The sequence below is a fragment of the Zootermopsis nevadensis genome, unplaced genomic scaffold, assembly GCF_977971745.1.
Source record: "Zootermopsis nevadensis isolate Lab colony 2312 unplaced genomic scaffold, Znev_1.0 Znev_ptg000020l, whole genome shotgun sequence".
Taxonomy (NCBI): domain Eukaryota; kingdom Metazoa; phylum Arthropoda; class Insecta; order Blattodea; family Termopsidae; genus Zootermopsis; species Zootermopsis nevadensis.
In genome coordinates, this window is record NW_028259152.1 from 13,290,950 (window position 1) to 13,316,114 (window position 25,165).

The 25,165-nt window shown below is 39.3% G+C and overlaps 1 protein-coding gene across 22 annotated transcripts in view; it reads right to left on the reverse strand.

Moving 5' to 3' along the window:
• The window catches only part of LOC110831748 (CUGBP Elav-like family member 1), a 1,322,428-nt gene that overhangs the window by 524,343 nt on the left and 772,920 nt on the right, over positions 1 to 25,165 (reverse strand). The window contains exon 1 of one of the 22 annotated variants that reach the window (XM_087351823.1): positions 2,641 to 2,876. The exons of the other annotated variants lie outside the window; for them this stretch is intronic. Coding sequence (XP_087207949.1) covers positions 2,641 to 2,861 — 221 coding nt within the window. The 5' untranslated portion in view covers positions 2,862 to 2,876. Of the gene's footprint in view, positions 1 to 2,640; positions 2,877 to 25,165 lie in introns of those variants that run through there. 22 annotated transcript variants of the gene reach the window in all.

The window sequence follows — 25,165 nt, forward strand, 5'->3', positions numbered from 1 at the left end:
AGCGAGATTAAAAGGACAGACAAGGAGGAATGACCGGTAACACCAAAATCACGTCAGTCTGCTAGAAAGGGCAGACACCGCCAAACGAATAGGTTGTGAGGATAAATCTATTTTCAAACAACCTGATTCAAAATTTTACATTTGTTCTCCATTCACACGAGTTACCGCACTCCCATATTTCAACTGCGTTTACTTATTCCAATGACACGTCATAGACTACCAACAGCCCTGGGTCCAAAACTGAAAATCAATTGGCATGACCGGCCATAGGGCTCATCATTCGTATTGATTGCATAGTACAACTTCATTATCATTATCATAAGCTCCCCACAGTGTACAGGCTAAGTTCATCACCATTATGACAGCAGACAAAAGGCGATTACAGGAAAAATCAAATAGAAGACAAGAATGAAAAAATAAGACGCGAGAGAAAAAAAAAGTAACTGAAAAAAAATGCAAAAAAAATAATAAAGGAATGTAAAGTAAAACAGCAAAAATGAACAAGACGGAATGTAGAAAAAAAGGGGGATACACAGTTTATCTCTCTGCGTCCGTCATAAGTAAAGTAAAGCTGTCCCACTATACGCCAAGTAGGCGCTTGGGGGAAGAGACCTCAATACTACATGGGGGTGAGTGGTAAGCATGACGCCCCGGCCGGCTTTATCTCCGGGAAAAGACCCCGGTACCCATTGTAGAGGAGGCTGGGTGGGCCCTAGCCTCGGCCTGGATGCAGAGGCTAGAAGAAAAATCCTCTGACCCCGTCGGGGATCGAACCCCGGTCGTTCAGTCCGTAGCCTGTCACTATACTGACTGAGCTCATACATCCGCCACATGTTAAATTACTTTAAATACAAAACTACCGCTGGTATAGCAGAGTAACCGGTAGAATTATTACTATGTACTACAAGGCAATCAGTCAACTGTGTTAATGATAGTTCGTGAGCAGATAAGGTATGAATTAATACTTTTATTCTTTACCTAAATATTTTCTACCTTCTGACATTCCCGTAGTCTCTTATGGGGTGTTACTGGACCGATAACTTCGTTTCTCTGACTCAAACGTAAAAATCAAATTAATCACACCAATATGAGTGCAGACAACCAGTAACAAGTCCATGAACCAGATATGGTACTTAGGATGATCAGCCCTAAAACATGAAACGCCTGTGTACCGTGAAAAAATGAACAATATTAAACTGGCATAAATGTGGGTCATAGCCACGGTGGTCTAGCGGTTAGAACGCTGGCCTTGTAATCCTGGGGTCTCGGGTTCGATTCCCGGCGGTGCCCGAATTTATAACTTGTGTTGGGCAAGGCCGTGGTCTAGGCAACACGGAGTTTTCCTCCGGGGGCTTCCCCGGTTTCTCCGTGGCATCCCAACATTTACTCCATTCACACACAGAAGAAGGCAATGGCAAACCACTTCTGGATCATCTGCCAAGAACGTATATGAACAGGTCCCAGTCCGAGAAAAGGATGGAAGGATCCTGTTCATATGGACCTGTCGTTAGACAGAACACTAAATAAATAAATAAATAAATAAAATGTGGGTCCTGAATGTCTTGGTTGTTAACTTACTCTATGGTAGAGATTTCTTAGGAAATTGACAGTGGTCCAGCTGGTCTATACATAAGCTTACTTTTATAGAACCCTGAAAATTCATTATCGTATATACAACAGTCCAGAAATGGACCGGGTCCCGAGTCAGCTGAATTCAACCCATATTCTCACACACCCATTTACGCCTAGATTTAGCAAATAGTCTCTTCCCTTCCGACTATAATTTGGTACGCATTTCTAACTCCCCATCACTTCATGCTTTGTGCAAGGGTCGCACTGCGGTGCAGGCCCAGTTGCTCTTAATTTGCAGCCGTAAATGCTGTTACGTTCGGTTTGCACCTAATGCGTCTGCGGAGACTCAGCCCGTCCTCCCACCGCTAACCGCATTCATCGGACAAGCAATCTGAAGCCGACACAATGCAGCATTTACTCAACAATGTTAGCACTAACCTTCAGGGATTCCTAAGTTGATTTCCACAAACTAACTCGGTTACTGTAACAAGTCCTGTTACTGACGGCCCCAGCTGATTACGCCTCGATATTTTGTCACTCGGAGCATCGGTCTTCAAAATACACGAATGTTCTATCTTTCTGGGAAGGTATCATCATTTTACAAAAATTTTATTACCTTCACATGTTACATCAATAGCGTGTGCATTAACCTGGAGTTTGTAATGTTTTTATTACGTACAAGGCCGATAACGTTTGACAACAAATGAACCTTAGTTATGGCAGTTTATGTTATCGAACTGTGTCGATGTGATACAAATTGCCGATGTTTCGGACTAGCCACCGTTTTCGAAGTGATTATCTCGTCAAGGAGCCCTTGCTACGTAAATGAACCTCTAGATCCCATGTAATTTCAGTGTTTGCAATGCCGTATTCTGAAGTCTATATTGCGTCTCCTAGTTTTGGTATTGTGAGAAGCAGACAACCGCTAAGAGTCTGATTTTCCAGTGACATCAATGAAGTTGTGACCTTTCAGTTCTCTGTGGTGGAATGCTGATGGCTATTATTCCCGTCTCTCAAACAGGCAACGGGCCGATAAATGAGAAAGAGTCTTCGTGCTTTTTAACTTACTCGTATTTTATCGGGTCATCTGGATTGAAGATTCGAAATTTAATTCTCTCAGCTGATTCTGCTGGGTGATGTCTATGGTTCCTGACGACCCGCCTTGTATCTTCACACGTAATAGGCCTAACCATATAAAAGGTCTGTAACAGATCGCCAAGAAACGTTACAAGTCCGAACAGAATAATCATAACTGAGGTGACTTGAGTAGTAATCTGTGCCAAAGTCATGCTAACTTTTGTATCTGATTAAATGCGCTGAGAATCGCTTTCGAAAGCCTTTAATCAACTCCAAACATTTAATAGTGGTGACAAAATCCGGGCATTCAAAACAGGTAAATAAATTTCCATGCTAACAGATAATTTCTTTATTGTCAAATTTAATACTGTCCTTCCATCTACCCTTATATCTCCCAAGTTGTACTCTACGCTCAATAGACGTTTCGCTTAAATGCTGTACCCTATGAATTTGTCATATACTTCAACCTTGGTACATACCTCGCTGATGAATTTAGGCAGAGAGTACAGATTAAGAAGCTAGTTACTGTTCATCCTTTTGTTACTTTGGCTCTCCTAGATCGAGTGAACGCACATTAACCTACTTTTGAAACATCCCTGACGTCCCACTGTGAATTATGTAAGGGGTACCTGGCAGCATCCATTTGAGTGTAGGAGATTTAATCACAATGTTTTGAAATTCAGTATCATAGCATAGCAGAATGCCCTGAAGGATATCTACAGAACAATTTGTACCTTACGTCACCTTGCAAAAAGCTTAACAACTTCGTTGAAATCACTGATAGTAAAAAAATATATACGGTATATCCCCAATTTCCAAAGCCCAATACGCATTTTTAACACTACACTCTACTTTCACGATATTTGAATTACAAAATCGGATTTTGAGCACTTAACCGATTACACGAAGTCCTTTCCATTGGATGCCGCCGGAAGGCTAAATCCATCATCACAGCCAGGAGCAACGTTAGGTAAACAATGGGTGCAGCAGAAAGAATGCGGTGTTCACTCCAGGCACATTTATTTTATTCCACGCATTCTCGTGTATTAAGCTTCTATGCCGATGATAAACGGAGTTGTGCGTATGTCCATTGAAAGGATTGTGGGTGGTCGGAGGGAGGGAGACAGAATTCAGACAGGGGTGAAATTACAACCCCCAAACTCTCTCCCTCTCGCCCCCACACATACACAGAAACTGAATGCAACACAACACCAAAGCTTTCGGTCTATTCTCCTATTGGCTCTTAGTGGTCGGTTGTCCTGGTAACTCCTATTGTTTCCGAAACCAAACCCCTCACTACCCCGCGTCGAGGCAAACAAAACACTGGCTTGGGTAGGTAGTGTGGGAAAACAATGGATCACAACTACCATCAGCCGACAGGTATATGCTACGTTACCTGGATACACATGGTGGATTATACTGTCTACTACCCCTTCCGTATCTACTGCACTGGACACTAAAGGGACCACTTCAAACCTGTGTTTCTCAAACAAATCCGTGGAGTACGAGTTATTACTTCTTATAGGAGTTAAATGTTTAAATACTCGTTAAAGGGAATCCCCTGTTGCAGCTCTAATTGTCAACGTAAAAGATGCATACAGAATTTTGAAGAAACTCCTATTGGAAAACAGCCAATTGTACGACAGAGGGCGAGGTGAGAGGATGACAATTAGACTGACAAGAAAATAGGTCGTCAGTCTCGCAAATGTAAAATTAGTAATTATTAGCGGTGTTGAGCGTTTTACTACGAAAGTTTACAGAACAGCAATCGGAAATTATTGGACGTAGGTAGATTTCCAGCAAGACTACAGGACGCAACATACCATAAAATAGACGTCTTCTGTCTAATCTAATCTAATCTAATCTAATCCAATCTAATCTAATCCAATCTAATCCAATCCAATCCAAAACTTACAACCTATTTCACCGACTTTTTTCTAATTTCCACCCTTCGCCATCTACCTTTTTAGGGCTTTATTTATTTAAAATCTATTTTAATATTATCTCCCCATCACCCCTAAGTTCCCCACGTGGTCTCTATAGAATTTCATATCACAATTCAAGAACATTTCCTCATTTATACACATACCCTGTACAAACCATCATCCTTGATTTTATCATCTCTGCCCTAATTCTCATACAACCTGAATCTAGGTTATTCTCTAAGGTACAGATACAAATATTTTCCACCCATACAAATCAAAAGGTAAAATGATAGCCCTGCATATTTCAAATATTTATGTTCTCAGATAGAATATGAAATGAAAATCATCTGAACTGCGTGGTAACACAGCTTTATCCACATTTAATTTATTCGTGAATGTAATTTTGATGTTCCAAACTATTTTAATTTTACCGTGTTCAGAAAGTATATATCAGACTGTCCTGTATTCTGGTGACGAGACGTTAACATATAGCCCATACCTAATTTTGTCTGCTTTTATGTAAATACCAGCTACCTTACTGCCTCCAAATAAACCCGTATATTTCCTTAAGGTACTTTTGTTTTCACCCAGTATTTTCATATAATAAGCAAAGACCAGAAGCCGATGTATCCAGCAGCGAATGTTATTTACTTAAAAGGAAATATTAAGTGCAACCTTTTCAGTATGCCAGTCTGTGTGAATCCCATCCAGGAACTTCTAATAGGATTTTCATGATGGTCTGGAGTCACGTCACGAGAGACACACTCCCTGTTTGAGCTTTGTCCGATAATATAGTAATATGCCTTCTAGTAATACAAACATGACAGATGTAAGAATTTATAAGGTGGGAGTAGATTAGCGCCAATTAGCTAATGGAGGACAGCCTACATCAATGTTAACAACATTTTTCGAAAAAAATACTCTAACTTAAATTAAGGTTCCCATATATGACGTATAACTTCAACATGGAAACCGTACGACACTAAAAATTAATTAAATGTTATTCATACAATCACGGCGAAGTAGGAACTCGGACGCTGTCCTAACTATAAGGTGGCAATTACGTACAGAAACCGCCCACCAAACCGTAAAATTAGTTTACAGCTTTGCAATTTGCAACTGAAACAATAACAGAAAGTGTGGACGTCATAAGTTCTTCTCATAACTTGTTACTATGCGAAGAAAGCAAACCTGTATCAAGATTCAATTGAATAAAAATTTTCTTGGATATTATCCATCGTCTAGTAAATATAAAACGTAACGTCGTTTTACGTTTTATATTTACTAGACGATGGATAATATCCAAGAAAATTTTTATTCAATTGACTCTTCACCATCGTCAAGAAGTTTTAGATCTGATGTCTCAAGATTGTTTTACCCAATTAAAATATTACTGGCTGTCTGCAAACACGGGTGTTCAAAATTTTCTTCAAATGATCGAAAATATTTGTCCCGCAGAAACACGTTCCAATAAAAAGATCTTAATTTCAAGCATAAGCATCTCTGAAGGGGTATATCAAGCCTGACCAAAAGCTTCCAAAATGCAGTGTACAAAACTGGCTCATCGAAATCCCGTTTAGCATTTGGAAGTACAGTAGTTCCCGAAATGGCCTACTGTTGGTCCACCTCACGAATTTCATCACCCACCGTTCAGTTTCTAGTCGTAGTACATTCGAAAGTACGATTCTGAGGTAATCCCAGTGGCACACCCATACCAATTTTCGAGTTGAAAAAACCAGACAGACAGACACGACCAGCCCATAATGCTTTCACCGAAAGCACTTTGTGCAAAACAAAATCACAGAACGGACAAAGTAGTTGAGTCGACATACACACGCGCGTACTCTGTATGTTCGCAGGAATGTAAAAGAAAATTATTACGAAAGTAGATGAGAATATAGTGGACAAACTGAATAACAAAAAAGACGCTAAATGTATTCTTAAGGTCAACAATTCAACACCGATAATATTGTTACATAATCAAGAAGCACCAGCCACGGTGGCCTAGCGGTTAGAACGCTGGCCTAGTAATCCTGGGGTCTCGGGTTCGATTCCCGGCGGTGCCCGAATTTATAACTTGTGTTGGGCAAGGCCGTGGTCTAGGCAACACGGAGTTTTTCTCCGGGGGCTTCCCCGGTTTCTCCGTGGCATCCCAACAATTACTCCATTCACACACAGAAGAAGGCAATGGCAAACCACTTCTGGATCATCTGCCAAGAACGTATATGAACAGGTCCCAGTCCGAGAAAAGGATGGAAGGATCCTCTTCATATGGATCTGTCGTCAGATAAAATCAAGAAGCTTGGGATGTGAATTCCTTACCGGAAAACACATAATATCCTCAAGCATTCTTTGCAACGTGCATTCAGAAGTATTAAATCTACCTTGTCACGCGAAACAGGTGTAGCGCATTTGACAACACTCACAATTTTCAAAATTCTAAAATCGAAATTACCTAACTGCCATATTCGAAACGCCAGTAATCAAAATCAGTATTTCAACATTTAAGAGGAACAAACATTTCTTAACTCACACCGATATCCAGGCACACCTAATATAACCTAAGTTAAAATGAAGAGGACTGTCCTCAAATAATCTAACCTAACCTAACCTCGCCGTTACGTTTTATTTGCCAGCCGTTTAAATGCGTAAAGCTACACTACGCGGCGACACGATGGGTAAACAGTTGACAATCTTCGTTGCGTCAAATTTCGCACTTTCGGCACTCCTCATGATTTTGGTAGATCGGTAATAACACTGCCAGAACAAAACCACGTAATTTCACTATCTCAGTACAAATGATTTAAAATCTATCATTTAATGGGGGCTTTCTTTGATTTATTATGTATTTTACAGTTCCACATAAGCCTATATTACATTTTATACTTAATACAAACTGAATTACTGAGATTCCATACAGACTGAATGAAATACCAAAGCTGTGCCTTTGGCTGCCGAGTAGAAGATGTTTTCCGTGTCTTCAAAAGCTTCTGAAAAGTACAATTTTGTTACAATGTAGAATGTAATGCATAAGGCGAGAGAAAGGTATAGCATACCTGTGTCTTTATGTAGACCGAAACACTATAATGGCGAATGGGTTGAGTAGAGGGGTGCTTTCATAAACACTGCTTTCAATTCGGCATGTCTTGTCTAAGCGTGAACACTCAGTTCAAACAAAACACACAAACACGCACAAAAGCCTCTTTTCTCTCTGCAGTGAAATTCACTTAGGTTTTAGGGAGCATCAGCAGCCATTTGTATCAGAGGGTGACGTCACCAGACAGCCACGCGAGCAAGCAGCTTAAGCCCAGGTCCACGAGGAAGATGAGGGGAGAGAGGTTGGACTTAGGTAAGGGAATACGTAATGGAACGTGGAGCTCAAAAGAACTGCGGAGACAGTAGAAAGGAAGAATAAATGGGTAAGAAGAGCAGATATTCTTGCTTTTCTATGAGCAGTTATGTGCAGCTCGTACAAACACAGCCTGTCAAGTTTCATGCACAAAGTCACACACAGTTTTAGTCTTCATACATATAATTACTCCACGTAATAAAGCGGTAAATTAACATGTCTGTAAACGCAAAGAACGTACACTATCCATTACCGACCAACTTTCATTTTTCCACCCACATACAGTACGCGCCCGTTATCGCGGACGGGAATAGTTTCGGTGCAACACAATCTGCGCACGCGCTGTGTAGCAATGAGCACAGGTAAGGACGTAGCGAACACCGTCACGAGGTAACCTGCTTTGTTTCTCTCGTTGCACAAACCGCATTGAAACTAGTTACGAGAAAACCGAATTATCTTCAGAACAGGCAAGTCGTCTTGAAGATTTCCCCGAGTGTCCCATGCAAATTTCTTATCTCCCAAACACAGACAAGTCTTCCAGTTTGCTGTGTCACACGGCAAGCAATAATGTTAAGCTGGCGTCACGAAACGGGCTAACCCCCCCCCCCCCCCCCAACCCCCCCATTCTGAAGATGAGTAGAGACGACGTCCTTAATTAAAGCTCCATGAGGTTAAGGCAAGTTTTATGCAATCTACTGGAGCAAAAATATTTCATTTGTATTCTGCAAGACGACGAGAGAATTAGATAAATAACCAAAGTACACACCACAGCCGAGATCGTCACCGGACGCACGGATATTCACCTCAAATGACAGAGAAATTATGCGCGGGGGAGGAGCCCTGCAGTATTCAGATAACGAAAATCACACAATCAAAACAGGAGAAATTTCTTCTAAATTATATAGAAATTAACTAGGACTCTTCGGTATTACGACCCGAAGGTCCAATGAACACAATTGCAAGGCGCTTTAATCAACACTAAACAAACAAACAAACAAAACAGCCTAGCTTGTTGAATCAGTTACGTCATCTAGTTGAGTTAGATTAGTTTGTTCAGTTAAGATACATTTTCCTCATTACGAAAAAGTACGTTAGTTTGTGCAGTCAAAGTAATTAGAAAGGTAAGTTTCATAGATTGGCCACAGAATGGCAAACTGGTCAATTATGTTGGTCCTTTAAGTTGCGTTAACTCCTTCATTTACGTCAGCTCATTAAGTAACATTACGTTGTTCAGTTATATGTTAGCTTAGCTATTCAACCTTCTTGTTATCCAAGCCCTTCAAGTTTTGCTAACTATTTAGTCGATTTATTCAGTTAGGATAGCTTGCTCAGCTGTGTTACTTGGTTAAGTTGGGTTGGGTTAGCTTAGTAACTTGTAAATTAGCAACTTCTGAACCACATAACGCGTTACGCATTTCGTAATCCGGCTGCTAGGGGAGTGTATGATAGGGGAAATCTCAAGCACTTCAATAATGAACATGGCAGGTTTAAACGCCTACGTTCCCCGTCCACAGCAGAAAAAAAATCTGCTTTCCGAGCACTCCAATGTAAGTTGGAACACTTCTTATCTCGCCGAAGGACTTACGCCACTTATAACGTGAAATATAATGGGTAAGACGGCTTCAACCCCCCAACCCCAGGGGAGAGCATGTAAAAACTGAGAGGAAGATTTAAATTGGCTTCAAGCGATGTTCATTCCTGAGCTTCTCAAACAATGCCCCTTTTCTACACTCCCCATTCGTATCATGTGCCTACTTTTCTTGGTCTTCACTCTCAATTAATTTAATTTGGATCTTGGCAAGATTCACCCACTGGTGAGATTCAACTGCTGTAGCCCTCGCGTGTAGACAGCTTTCCCCTACGGACACAAACCCTGAAAGTTGCCCTCGTCTGCCGTCACACCATGGCATGCTGAAACAACTACATAACTAGAGTTAACTGTGATACTGGAAGTCAACACAACACGGTGTCTTGAAGTGTCGGTCTGATGTGAATGCCCATTCGATAAATAGTATTCCTTGTACTTTCTGATTTAATGTGTCAGATGTACCAGCAGGAGTGTACCAGAAGCACTAACCTTAAACGAAATCCAATATATCACTGAAAACTATCAATTATTTATTTTAATCCGTCTGATCACAATATAATTTTTTTATTTAAAATTTCTTATAATTAAGATAATAAAATATCATTCATGTTCCATATCGATTGATCGATTTACATTTCGGAACATTTACACAACATGTTTCGGTTTTTATAAAACCATCATCAGGTGTAAAATATATCTAAGAACTTAAAACTCAATTATGATTTCTGTAGTTTTTTGGTGATGTTTCATTTTATTCTCTAAATTCTTTTATAAATTCTTTCAAATTCTTTAGTGTTTCTTTCAATAATTTACTTACAGGCCGATATATACATCTAATAACATTTAAGAAAAACAACACCTTCGCCCAAAAATGGAAAAACAAACGTAATGAAACATCACCAAAAAACTACAGAAATCATAATTGAGTTTTAAGTTCTTAGATTTATTTTACACCTGATGATGGTTTTATAGAAACCGAAACATGTTGTGTAAATGTTCCGAAATGTAAATCGATCAATCGATATGGAACATGAATGATATTTTATTATCTTAATTATAAGAAATTTTAAATAAAAAATTATATTGTGATCAGACGGATTAAAATAAATAATTGATATAATATTCACAATATGACGCAATTACACTATCTTACTGAAAACTATGCAATATTTAGTAAGGTCTTTCTTTACAGAAAGCTGGTTGCTGCACGAACAATTCTGATGAGTGGAACGTAAATTAATAATTGCTGAATACTAATATCTGAAATTTGTACAGCACCGTAATAAACGCACGTAACACTTATGAGACCGCGAGTAGATTTTAAAACCTACAGTTGCAAATCTTTCGAAACCATAAAATGTATGTCAACGGAAGGTGTCATTAATATTTGTTACTGCATCAGAATAATGGACCCAACAGGTAAGCGCTCGCCGTGTTTATTAAACGACACTGACTACATATCTCGTGGCTAGAATGCAGGACAAAATCTGTCCAAACAGAATCTGTGCTAAGCGGAAAATCATGTTTATCGGAAAATGCCTCTGGTCCAAAGAACAGAGTTAAATTTATGTAACATTATCTCTAAAATACCGAAGTGGGACCGTGAAGTAAAAAAATAATAATAAATACTGTGTTGTAGTATAGTTCCGTGTTCATGGAATTTCGTAATATGATGAATTTCTACGATGAAGAAATATTACACCCCGCCCAATCTCCAGGAACACCCTTATCGCTGACCAATGCTGTTTCCTCGATATTATGTATTAGCAGCTACACTCCATATTTGGAGGCCTTTTCCTGCATCTTCAACCTGAGGACGTTCAAATGAGCAGGGATTTTCGAATGCAGGCCTACTTACTATCTAACAGCTTGTCAAGTAATGCGGTTCATAGTTAGTCCATTTCGTTCTAACCTGTGCTTCCTGGCTATAACTGGAAACGCAGATTCTTGTCACAAATCAGAACAAATTTAAACCAAAGCACTGCCATAGACAAAATGTTAAGGCAGCAGTGGGAGAAATTCTGCAAACAAAATACGGAATTGAAGAAGGTTACAAAACAAAGTAAAAGGAAGATACAAGGAAAGAAAAGAGGAAGGAAATACAGAAAACTTGTACTCTGAAATTCTGATCATTTGACGGCCGCTTCCGTCCTTGAGAATCAGCTGACAGGTCCCATAGCCTATCCCAACAATGTCGCACAAGTCGTTGATGGTACGACGTCGATCTTCGTGAATGGCCTGCCGAATCTTCGTAACATTTTCGGGCGTTGTGCTCGAAGATGGTCGTCCAGAACGCTCGTCATCATCGAAAGAGGTTCGGCCATTTTTAAAACGTGAATGCCACACAAACGTTTGTGCACGACCCATTGCGGACTCCCCAAATGCTTGCTTTAGCATGTCATAGGTTTCCGTAGCCGTTTTGGCGAGTCTTTGGCAAGAGATTCAGGCAGAATCGCAGATGGTGCTTGACAGGCTGACAAAGAAAGATTTCCAGGGATGCTTCCAGGCTTGGCAGCGGCGCTGGGATCGTTGTGTTCACTCCCAGGGGAACTACTTCGAGGGTGATGGATGAATTTAATACCTGAGATAAGTGTACGGGTTTTTATACGCGCAGTCTGGAAATCTTCCGATCGCACCTCGTAACTAACAAACAAGAAAACAAATACAGTAATAATATCTGGCGGCTGTGCACAGTAACAGCCAACACTCCTGAAGACATGGCAAAGTCCAAGCACTTTTAGACGGCAGTACAAAATGTAAATGACATTCATGACGAAATTAAGAACGGGTTTATGGTCCCATTTGAGGTAAGCTTGGTATCATGGAGTTCTGGATGTCTTACTGTGTCCTATCTAAAATCCCAAAGGAAACTATGCAATTTAAGGCACTTGCTTTTATATGATCTGAGAGCAGTAGGAACTTACTTCGTAATTTGTAAGTTACTCTTAGTGTAACACTGACAGGATAATTAGCCGGATCCTAACATTTTTATCGAAAACCTTATTATAAAACACCACTTGTGAGATAAAGGAGTAGATTAGAGGATCATATTAAAATTGATTAGCACGAAAGTGAAAACTGGATTCATTTGGCATAAGACAGGAATGAAATGACGTAGATTTGTGAACCTCAAAATGACATTCAGCGTTTTATAACAGTGAGGGTTTATTGACAAGCTGAGCCATCACGAACGTTTAAAGACAAGCCATGATTCACGGAGTTGTGCCAGCTTCACTGATACAGCAACAATCAGTAAAAATTTTCATTCTACTCTGCAAAGACTTTTCCTAAACATACTTGATCCTGAAACCTTTTGATTATGAGATGATTAATTTCGGAACGTACAAATACGAAAAAATGTAATTGGCTGTAAGGGAAAACTATCTAGCACATTTGAATTAAATGCCCACATATTTCCCTGAACTCAGTCATGGGGAATAGTAATATTATTTGAAGTACAGGGCTTCCAGAACTTCGACTTGTTAAATGATTGTGGGCTATGTATTCGAAAGGACACGAAAAGGTGTCGTTGTGACGTTTGTAAAGATATGCCCTATTAACCCATCAAAGGCACTGAGAAGTTAGGATATACACAAAAAAGAATAATCGGTCTGTGTCCAGATTCGAACGGAGGACCTTCCGAATGCGAAGGAATGCTAACCATACGGCCGTGAAGTTTGGTGGCACGTTCTTGTGTGAAATGACTCGGAGAAATCTCCAAAACTGTCAATTTTGTGCAGTGCCTCGGGGAATAGATTCGTTGCAAATTTGGAAGACCTAAACTTCAATTCACATGGCACAAATTAGCATGACACTGCCAGGGTTAAAGAATTAATTGGTTAATTGTGACACTACTAATGGAAACATCCAAATACCTATACAAATACATTAAATTAAATGAATTACTGTACTCGAGATTACCTCTCGTGTTTGTTGCAAGTGGGCAGGCAACACATTTTTAACTCGGAATAACAAAGCACACTGCACATCAGGTATTCCATACGTATCTATGATAGCCCACTTTAATGAAGGCAACAACGACATATGACACAACCGTATTGGAAATGGGCCAACGTTTTCAAGAAAAGTATTTGAATGATTATACAACGAAAAATAAAATAACACTAATTAAAGGCGCCTAATGTCCGCGCTATTAAACTCCAAATCTTCTCTATATAATTTAGGCTGATAAATCCATTAAACACACTCAAATATTTGTATAACGACACATTTTTAATATTATCCTACCATCCACGGCTCGGTGTCACAGATGGACTCAACCGCTTCAGAACATCCAATCAAAATGCTCTACAATTGCCCATGTATTCTGCATATTTTCCTGTAATTTTTTCACCTGATATCTGAATCTTGTAATCAACCTGAAAATCAAAACTGTATCAGCGTCACGGATAAAAACAGCGAAGAATTTATTTTAAAACGAAACGCAGGCCTACTACTCGTTTGCATGTGGCAAAAACCCGCTTGTCGGCCACGATTTCTTAAAGACAACATACGAGACGCGTCCACAAAGTAAGTTTCCCACTCGTCCCACAGCTAGCAAACCTTATATTGCGCGAAGCGACTGTGCGTACGTGATAGAGCAATGACGTAGCATGGCGCATGCACTAACGGCACTTCCCGCGTTCTCACAGTAGCATCGTTGCAGCTGTTGAAGATGGAGGTTCTTATTCCAGCTCCCGCCGACTGTAAAGTGCGGTCAGTGATAACGCTAGGCCGCACACGGCTCGACGGACGGCAAGTCTCCTGTAGGAGTTCAGCTGGGAGGTGTTTAATCATTCACCCTACAGCCCGGACCTCGCTCCCAGTGATTTCCATCTTTTCCTACACCTCAAGAAATTTCTGTCCGGTCAGCGTCAGCGTTTTGAGAATGACAGAGAGGCGGATATGGTTGTCACACAGTGGTTCCAATCCCAGGCGGCAGACTTCTACGACACAGGTATTCAAAAGTTGGTCCCACGGTATGACAAATGTCTCAATTCCGGTGGCGAATATGTTGAAAAATAGCTGGACACTTGCTGTATCTGTTTCAATAAATATTTCCAAAAAATTGTGTTTTGTTTCTGTAAACGGCCCCAGGGAAACTTACTTTATGGACGAGCCTCGTACATACCCATTCTGAAGGGTCTTGACAATGGTAAGCCTATATTGCACTTACTATTACTGGATTTCAGGGCTTTGTCCATCGTCTGGTATTCTAATAACACGACGTTTCGGAAATTAGATCTGTTCCAGACCTCAGGTAAGAAAGTACGTAACAACACATACTCAGCAGCAACTTTTTTTTTTTTTTTTTTGGGGGGGGGGGGATCTGTCTGCACATTTAAAGCTTCCTCGAAAATTGTATACAAAAGTTATACAAGACCTGTAAAACTTACGTATTTAATGTTTGAAAACACAGTTGAAATTAATTATGTAGATACTCCCATTTTATTGAGCTCATTGTCTATTTATATTTAGACTTAATGCACAAAAATTAATAAAATATGCGACGAGAGTGTTAGGATGCAGTACTAATCCACTCCAAATCATGAATTATATAACGTGACACAAATACGCAATCATCGGTGCTTAGCGGCGAATTTGAAACGCACCTCTATAATGTAATGAGAGGAAGAACTCTATGATTACACACCTCTGATGGACTCAAGCTTTGGTCCATTACTTTTCTAAAGTCTGTGACATTCGCTTCCCTTAACTGGGGTGCCATTTACATTACTGCCAGGCTTGCAATTTTTACACGAGCAATTTTAGCAGAAACAGCCTCTTATCGCTGAAGTCCGAATCGGTATATGACAGTTTGCAGCAAAACATATCGACAATTATACAATACAGATGTTATAATAGGAAAACTTTGAATAAAATTATAAACTAGGAGCTATTATAGTCTACTACTTACAAGAAGAACCTGGAATGCAGGTGTCACAAGATTTACTATCCAGTTTAAACATAATTTCTTAAACGCAAAGCCAGAAATGAACTCTAAATAAACAAGCGGGAAATTTTTGTTTCCAGCTGAATAGTTATGTAATACAAAGGCCATATTATTTTCACAAAAACTGTCATATTATGGGAATATTTTAGAACAACAGACGGCATGGATCCGTAATTTGTTCACCCTCCCACAAACTACAATGTTTAAAATTTCTTGTATTAAATAAGTTACCTGTTATATTCAAATATTGACCTAAATTTATACATAATGCTTAACCCTGTTGAGTTAAAACCACTAGAGTAGAAGATCAGACAATAATCACAATCATGTAGAAGCTGAGAATATGTTTTTAGAGAGCTTGGGGGGGGGGGTGTATTACCACACCAACGCCACGTAATACCACCACCGCCTACAACAGTATGTTATTCATAACCTCTATCAGTTAAACATTGCGTTAATTAATACTGATACAGGTAGCCCTCGATTTACGCCGGGGATGCGTTCCTGTACGAACCGGCGTAAACGGAATCGGCGTAAATTGAAACTCTTTTATAATGTAAATCAATGGAAAGTCCATGACATGCGTTTCCAGCACCCAAACATTGACGAGTAATATAATGGCATTACATTTAAAGCTCTGAAATAACGTAAATGAAAATAAAGGGAATTTAAAAAATATATTTTATACACTTACAATCGGCATTTCGTTGGTCCCCGCGATTGACTGGGATTCTTTCATGTGATTGATGTGTACAGTCATCTCTGTTGTTATGCGATAGTCGCATTCATGTAAGACGCCGACCTATAGAAAATCGCGTAGTAAAAATAACCCCGGTACCTCCGCAGAGATTAAATTAATCCTTTGAAAGTTTAAAGCGCCTGGAATGAAACTGCATAAGAGCAAACTCGCATATGCAAACGTTTGCACTTCACAAACACCTTTTACCGATTCATCGATCTCATTGGAGCAAATTCGCGTAAACGAAACATACGTAATTGCAGAGATGACTGTATTTATAATTTTTATTCAAAATCAGCGATGTAAGAATTACGATTTAGTATAAGAATCAGTACGTTGTAAAACGTTATAATAATAGTGAAATATATTATTTTCACTTTTTAACTTGCAGGTTTCAAAATCGGCGTTATTCTGAATCGGCGCAATTCGAGGGTTATCTGTATGTTATAAAGCGTCTAGTTCTGTTACGGAAACTAGTCCTACACATAAATACACACGCAAATTCTTTATTAACACAGATCAGTTCAACAGCTTCCATTTCCTATATGCTGAAATTCGTTTTGTTTGGTTTGATCGACATAATCCACACGCGGTCATTACTGTCAAAATTCTGTTTTTAACAAATGACCACCTCATTCATATTTCATAAATGTTAAGCTGTGTTTAAAATTCCTCTGAAGCAGTAGTCTATCTAAGTAATAACACTGGTCAACAATGTTTCGGTTAACAGATGAAAAAACGTGTTTCACATCGTATTTTTGCGAAAAATTCAAATATGGCCTTGAACATTTTTCATCACGTACCATTTTTGTGTTATTTTGTCTTAACTTCTACCAAATGAGTGAATTTCTTGATTCCATAGGGATATTTTTTGCAGGTTGGCTACACTGGCAGTCTCCCATAACCTCACTTTAAGTGTGAGTTTTGACGTTTAAGCACACGCTATTGTAATGACATTAATGGTCTTATGAAAGAAATATGAGTCGTCTATGATCCAAAAGAAAGGCGACTATTTATAGATTCGTAAAAGTTCAGCTTGAAGGCCGTGCTGTTACACAATGGGAATGAAAAAGGCTTCAGTTCCAGTAGCACATTCTGTAGGCCTAAAAGAATCCTATGAAAATATTGAACGAATCATAAAAAGTGCGCTGATTTTAAAGTCATAGAGTTGTTACTCGGTCTCCAAGGGAAATTCGCTAAATACTGCTGTTTCCTCTGTATGTGGGACAGTAGAGCAACACAGAGGCAATATGAAACTAAAGACTGGCCGGGAAGAAATGAATTAATTCCGGGAGAAAGTAACATCAAGTTCAAGCCTTTGGTTGATCCACAAATGTCCTCTTACCACCACTTCATATTAAACTATGACTTATCAAAAATTTTGTTAAAGGAATGGACAAGGAAGGAGAAGAATTCAAATATCCGAGGGGAATTTTTCCGAATCTCAGTGATGCCAAGTTGAAAGAAGGAATTTTTGTCGGGCCTCAGATAAGAAAACTGTTGGACGATGGAAATTTTGAAGCCAGACTTTCTGCTAAAGAACTCGCAGCGTGGAAATCTTTTGCATCTGTGGTGAAAGGTTTCCTTGGAAAGCGAAAGGAAGAAAACCACCAGCAGCTTTGTAAATAAACCCATAAAAATTACGTTAGTAGCAGGCTAAACTTTGTACTACTGGGGTCCTGGGTTCGATTCCCGGTGGTGCCCGGCTTTACAACTTGTGCTCATCATTTACACACAGAAGAAGGCAACGGCAAACCACTTCTGGATCATATGCCGAAGAAACATATGAACAGGTCCCTATCAGAGGGAACTTGTTCATAATGTCACCAGGAGTCGGCTCCGACCAGATGGTACCCCCCCCTCCCCTCAATACGGACACGAGAAAAAGTAAAAGTTATCGTATCAAAAAATCTTACGCGTTAGGTGTTTTTCACGGTCGTATTTGAAATCAGCTCCCCAAAATTAGTAAAGAACACTTAAAATTGACCATGTTACCGGAAAAAAGTGAAAAATTGTTGCTAATGAAACACAGTCCGTATCTCAAAGAAATCACAACGTGTCTCCATGGTAAATGCCGTTTACGCAAAAAACAGGTGTTTATTCTGAGAATAATAGAAAACCGTGTGTGTAAAATGCACAATCTAGTGATTCTTAGAACACGTGGTACATATACCACTGGGTTTAAAGGGACAAAGGTGAGAATGGGTGGATCTTTGCTTTCACTCCCGCATACATCTTCACGCCAGCAGGTCAACTTTCCCTTGTTTTAACATTTATATAATTTTGGTGGGGAGACTCAGAAAGCAGCCAAGTCAAAGACTAATGAAATATTTAATTCAATTCTTTATTATTATTTATTATTTGTATGCCAATAACATTAAGATATATGCTTAGATAAATAAGTTGTCGGCACGGAGGCGGATGAAACTAACTCAGAACTGTGTCGAATGGCGGCCTTCGACATTAAAGTTCATGTACCTTCAGGTTATACGGCCAGAAAGTTTAGTTTCTAAAATTCCTGCTTCGTTTTCTCAGGAAGGCTGGTTCACAGTGACTTAGTGTTCACTGTGCAACGTTCTTAAGCCCATATCACGATAGGATGCCCTTGGGGGCCGGTCTAGTTCTAGGAACACAGTCTACTCAACCCCCCCCCCCCCCCCAAAGCAAGCAACGTCGCTTTTGAAATCAGACCAACCAGAAAATTGAGTGTCTTGTTCGTCTTTTTTAAACATATAAAAAAACAAGTCTTTGTGAGTCGATGTAAGTCCAATAGATAAGCAAGTGACATGCCGGTGGGTATTCCACCTTCCCTTCAAAAGAATGGACCTCTGCGTTATTACAAAGAGTACGAACTCTTGCAGCACATTTCGTATAAAGAGACTCAAGGTCGCTAGGGAAAACTCTCTTCGATACCGAGTATATCAGGGGTGAACAAAATTACACTACCCACAGATACAGAAGCATAGTTAACAAGTCTGGAAACGCAATGTACGCATTAAATGAACAACATATGTTTAAGACCTTGAACAATGTACGCGTGTAACAGACTAAAATTGCAAATAATACTACTGGGAAACAGAACAAATTCTAGGAATTAAGCCCAGACCAGAGGTTTCCAAAGTGTGGCCCCCCCTGGGGGGCGAGTGGTTTTCTGGGGGGGGGGGGGGGGGGCTGTTGTTTGTATGAAAAATTTTTTTTTAACGAAATATGGAGAGAAACATGATTGAGACAGTTCAGCAGTGGCAGCCATCAAAACAAAGTATCGTTCTACGATGAACCTGGAAAACGACCTTAGAGCGGTCATTTCAAAACTCCACCCTCGGTATGATAAGTTATGTTCACAGAAGCAACCACATCCATCCCACTAATCCAGGTACGAAGAGAGCGTATATTTTATTAGTTTTTTTAAATTAAATGCATTGAATAATATATACAAAATTATAAAAAAAGTATACTCATATCTAAATTTTATGTCAAATCTGTTTGCTTGCACTTGTTCTGGAAGGGGGGCGTAAGATTTATGAAATGTTTTAAGGGGGGCGCAAGGTATAAAAGCCTGGGAACCTCTGGCCTATACGATTTGTTATATGAAAATTAAAACCTAAAAACCCTTACGTAATACTGTAACAACTAGAGTTATATTCTATGTACGAATAACAAAGCCGTGTTGCAAAAAATGTAGGCTAATCCAAAGAGACACAATGAAACGCGTACATTGCTTTGATCTCCTCGTTCTGAATTATAACAAAACCCGCGACCTACAATATTATTTGAAAGCCTCGGTTCGCCAATATAACAACACAAATTGATTTTTAGTTTTTATTTGAAAGGCCATCATTTCCCTCTGTTTAATTATGTGGAAACTTCATGCAATTCTTGAAACGATCATACATAATAATATCTCTGCTTTTCAGATAAAATAACAAACAGGTAGGCCCATGGGCAATTAGGCCTGCAAAATTAATGCATAATAATTGTACCCTACCCAAAACTGTTACTCTAACGTCAACAGAAATTACAGGATTGTCCGGGCATACAACATACATGGGAGAAAAGGTTACATAAATAATGTTGTTGGAAAACCTTGGCGGAAGACATAATTTTTGAGATCTAGACGTAAATGGGAGGACATAAAACTGAAGAATAATGATGGCATTGTCGTGACATGTAGCACGCATGTATGTACACGTATATGTAAAAAAAAAAAAGTTAGGAAAATCTCAAACAATCTTTGTATACTGGAAACACAGGTTGAAGAGATAACAATAAACTATATTTTGGAGAACGGAGGTGTGAAAATATGCACTGGATTAAAACAGCTCAAAACAGAGAACACAGGTTACATACCTGTGTTACACGGTTGTCAAAGAAGTTAAAACATCTTAAATAAAAGATATGATTTATTACGTGTATACCATGTGCTTACACACGTTATACGCTTATATGCTTGTATAATTGAAATAAAAGAGTTAACAATTAATCACGAGTGGAAAAGTGTACACTAATTTGGCTTCAGTTCGAACTGCACATTAATCGCCACTGCATCTAATTAACTGGCCTAGATATTCACTTATTGCAAACACAAACCTACACTTGAAAATTTTATTTGTATATCATTACATGAACAAAACGATAAAAAGATATTCAAGAAAACAGCAAAAACCTTAAAAAATAGTCTACATTCTGTGTAATCATACCTATCAAGCATGCAATTAAAATGCTCATATCCTAATTAACGGCAATTTCCACTCAACCTGACAACGCGTAGTGCATTCTGCTGTATTGTTATATATTCAGAAAAAACACTTTTCTGGCGTCTACGAGCCATAGATTGCCAATCATGTTTAAACAATGAATTACCCTGGAGGTGAAATAACGCTCAATGATTAATGCATTTCAGGTATGGTATAACGTTCCGAAAATAATCCACCGGATATTGATTAAAATATACGTAATTCCTCTTAGGTCATCATTCATTGTTTAAAGGGTGTATACACCTGGATTACAGCGGCCCTTAGGAAGAACATGCCAGAAACAAATGATACATAAACTTCAAAAAAGAGAGAGAGAGAGAGAGAGAGAGAGAGAGAATTCAATAATACAATATATAGAACATATTCTCGCACTGATTATGTTCTTACCACCACAGAACAACATTCTCAGTGGAAATCCAATATCAAACTTCAACGAAATCTGTTGAGTATGTCTGCAGATGAAAGAAAATAAAACAAGAAAATAACGGAGAAATCGGTAAAGGCTTTCACGTGAAAGGGCATGGACAAGTTCCCGGTCTGGCTTAGTATTCTAGCGTGATTTCCTGCTCCCTTAACTCGACCCAGTATTAAACTGTGTTCATGGTATGACAAAACTACTGTGTTGTTATATCTCTGCTATAGATATATGAGGAATTTCATGCCTTGTAATACTGTTGCAAACCTCTATGTCCATACCAGAGGTGCGATCATATTTGGCTAAGGTAATTATGTACTGATATGCAGGATAAATTTTAATCACCTCCCTCCACAACTTCAAATGCAAAATTCACAATTCGAAGCGCTGTACAGACTATAGGCTGAGTCAATTTCAAAATTATACAGTGCTTCTGCTCATGCTATCATTGTGTATTGTGCTGTTCATATTGAACATACGGATTTGAAAAGGTACTTAACCGGGTGTGTCAAAATAGCGTAACCATCCAATAAATCGCCATCAATGTACTCCTCATTATATGCAGAAAATGCTAATACAGCACTTTAAAACGGCCATGAACACCCGCTTTCACGCTTATCAAAACTAAAAATTGTAATTATGTCCGCTTTAAGACAAGTGTACAGTTGAAGAAATGCTGTATTTTATATTAACTGATCTTAATATTAGCATAATACTTTTTTTACAAGCTTCACAAATTGTGGAAATTATCTCGACTGCAGACTGGCATTATAACGCGAGAAAGAGACAAAGAAGATGAACATCAGACTTACAATAAGGTACAAAATGTGGGTGGCACGGTGAGAGGAGAGAAAAAAAAGGCCATTCGTACGAACGATACCCTCATCTCGTGACACGGGACACGAGAAACTTCAGGAATTACTGCAGTAATGAACACTTGACAAACAAATGACACTCGTTGGGCATGCGGACAGGACAAAAGAGAAACGCCAGTTCAAAAGCAAGTTATAAAAGTTGAGGAGACTTCTTTTTCTGTTCCGGGTCCACAAATGGAGAGCCACTGGTATGAACGTCAAGGGCCACTCTCTCGCTGCTTCTTCATTGCTTTTGCAGAAGTTGCCAGAGGATTTTTAATCAAAATGTCATAAGAAAGACGAACAGGAGTTTCCTTACGAAGAACAAGAGAGGATATCGAAGCAACCACCAGGACGAACGAGCGAGCGAGCGACTACTTGGGACGTCAGCAAGTAGCCTGGCTCACAATACTGAGAAACTAATCTTCATTCAGAATCAGTAAAAACAGCAAAAACGCAAAATCCGAGAAGAACGAAATAGGAGAACAGAAAATAGTAACAGTGAGTCAAGTTTCTTTTATTTCGTGGGTTTACGGATCAATGCTGAAGAGGTCGCACAAAAGACCCCAAGGAAAAGTCTAGTATTAGAAACCAGACCACTCAAGAAGGATCCAGGGGTGGAAAATGGACACTTCCTTCATGATTATTTCCTTCCACCCCTGTTTCCAAAAACGCCGAACCGAAAGTCACAGTTCAGTGGTTAGTATTCTGGAAGTCAAGATTTAAAAACATGTCCCCGAACACCGGATATTAAAGATTAAGTTTTAATTTGTTTTCATAAGTTCCATCAGGCAAACCACAGTACATCACCATGAGGATATTTGGCGGCTGTGCCGCTAGGCCAGGAAACGCGGCAACCAACTCTGCGAAAATGTACAGCGGGAACGCAGTGCCGTACTGCCAGCATATACAGGACACGACCACTTCCAACTACATCCTACGAAAATGAAATACAATTACGGAATTCAAAACTAGGATAAGGTTGTAAAATTATGGTCATATTTTCTTTATTCTCGTATTGTAAAATCAATTAGTCTTATAAGGACTTTATAAGCGCCCCACCCCCCCAAATGCACATAAAACTCCAGCATCAAAGTTCATTTTAAAACTGAATGGGCTAAAGCAACGCGCGGGGATCTGTGAATACTTAATAGAAAATGTATAGAAACACCGTACAGACCAAAGCGTTGTGTATAACGTGCCACAAATATTTTACATCTATAAATGGATTATTTCCTTAAAGCACCAATAAAAAATTCATGATATTGAGCTGGCAACAAATCCAGTTACCTTTCCGGACAAATTTCTCAGAAGAATTACTACTTTGCTTCGAAATAAGCACTGAAAAAAGTTATTTTTGATGTGTTTCTGCAATGTCCTACTTTTTTGGCAGGTAACCAGGATTTCGTTATTTTTAAAGAATTCTAATAAATTCCTACCAATATCTGAGTCACGATAAAATCTTTACTGGCCCATCCCAAATCACAACAATGATTCTTGCTAGCTAAGAGCATAATTTAACAGTAAAATGTAAACCTGTAGTAATGAATTTAGAACTTCAAGAATTCTTCCATGTTAACCGATTCAAAGTTCTACATTACAATATTATTATTAGTTTACTTACAGATGCAATTTCATTGCATAATGTCGTCTGAAAGTTTGCAATGAATGGGGTTTTTAAATATTATCTAGAAGAAACCGATCGTGGAATATTTTATGGCAGTATTTTAACAATAAAATACTGGAAAGATACGAGAAACAAAATACCGGGGTCTCAGGGTTTTAACAACGAAGTGAGACAGGAACATCAAACACATCGACTTCACTTCGTATGAAGTCTATTTTCACTGTGATTCCGCTGACAGTGCACAGACACTATTCAAACACGATACATTCGGCTTGTGGACATCAACTGAACATAGTGTTGAGTCTGACAAGAACTTACAACATACGCAAAGTAACTTTGAGTTTGAATGAGTGTTACAAACAGAAATGATGGTGGCAAGGAGGGGAAGACCGCTAAGCGGCAGCACATACGCGGATATAATTTTCATCTTAACTTGCGTGCTGTATGTCCAGTCCAAATTCTCTCGGCTAATCAAGGTACAGACAGGCGGATGGGAAGTTTGCTTCACACGACCTCTGACAGCAGTACGAGCAGTTAATGCCAGTGGTAGATGACAGCACGATAAGTAATTATTTCACTAAATATCATCATCGGCCCATATCACAAGACTGCAAGCTGGAATTAGAATTTTTAAAATTGTGAAGCATGTACGCGGTGAAGCCTCAAAAACTATAAAGTACGCGGAAAATGTAATGAAAATCCGTTCAACCATCCTCGACTTACCTATATGCGTACACAAGCCCATCAGGGCGATGGCGTCTTGTTTAAAGATTCCGCCATCGTGAAGACTCGTGGGTAATGCCGTCACCACAGACAACCATCTCTCACTTCACAACTTCTAGCATCTATTACGATGATATTATAAACTACAAGAAATCAAAAAAAAAAGTACTCGTTTCGGATGGACTCCAACGTCATAAATTCGCAATCAAATTTCATAAAAATCCGCCCAGACCTCCTAGTAGTGTTATACGAGGTGCGATCGGAAGGTTTCCAGACTGCGCGTATAAAAACCCGTACATTTATCTCAGGTATTAAATTCATCCATCACTCTCGAGGTTTCCGTAGCCGTTTTGGCGAGTCTTTGGCAACAGATTCAGGCAGAATCGCAGATGGTGCTTGACAGGCTGACAAAGAAAGATTTCCAGGGATGCTTCCAGGCTTGGCAGCGGCGCTGGGATCGTTGTGTTCACTACCAGGGGAACTACTTCGTGGGTGATGCATGAATTTAATACCTGAGATAAGTGTACGGGTTTTTATACGCGCAGTCTAGAAACTTTCCGATCGCACCTCGTATTACACAGAGAATAGT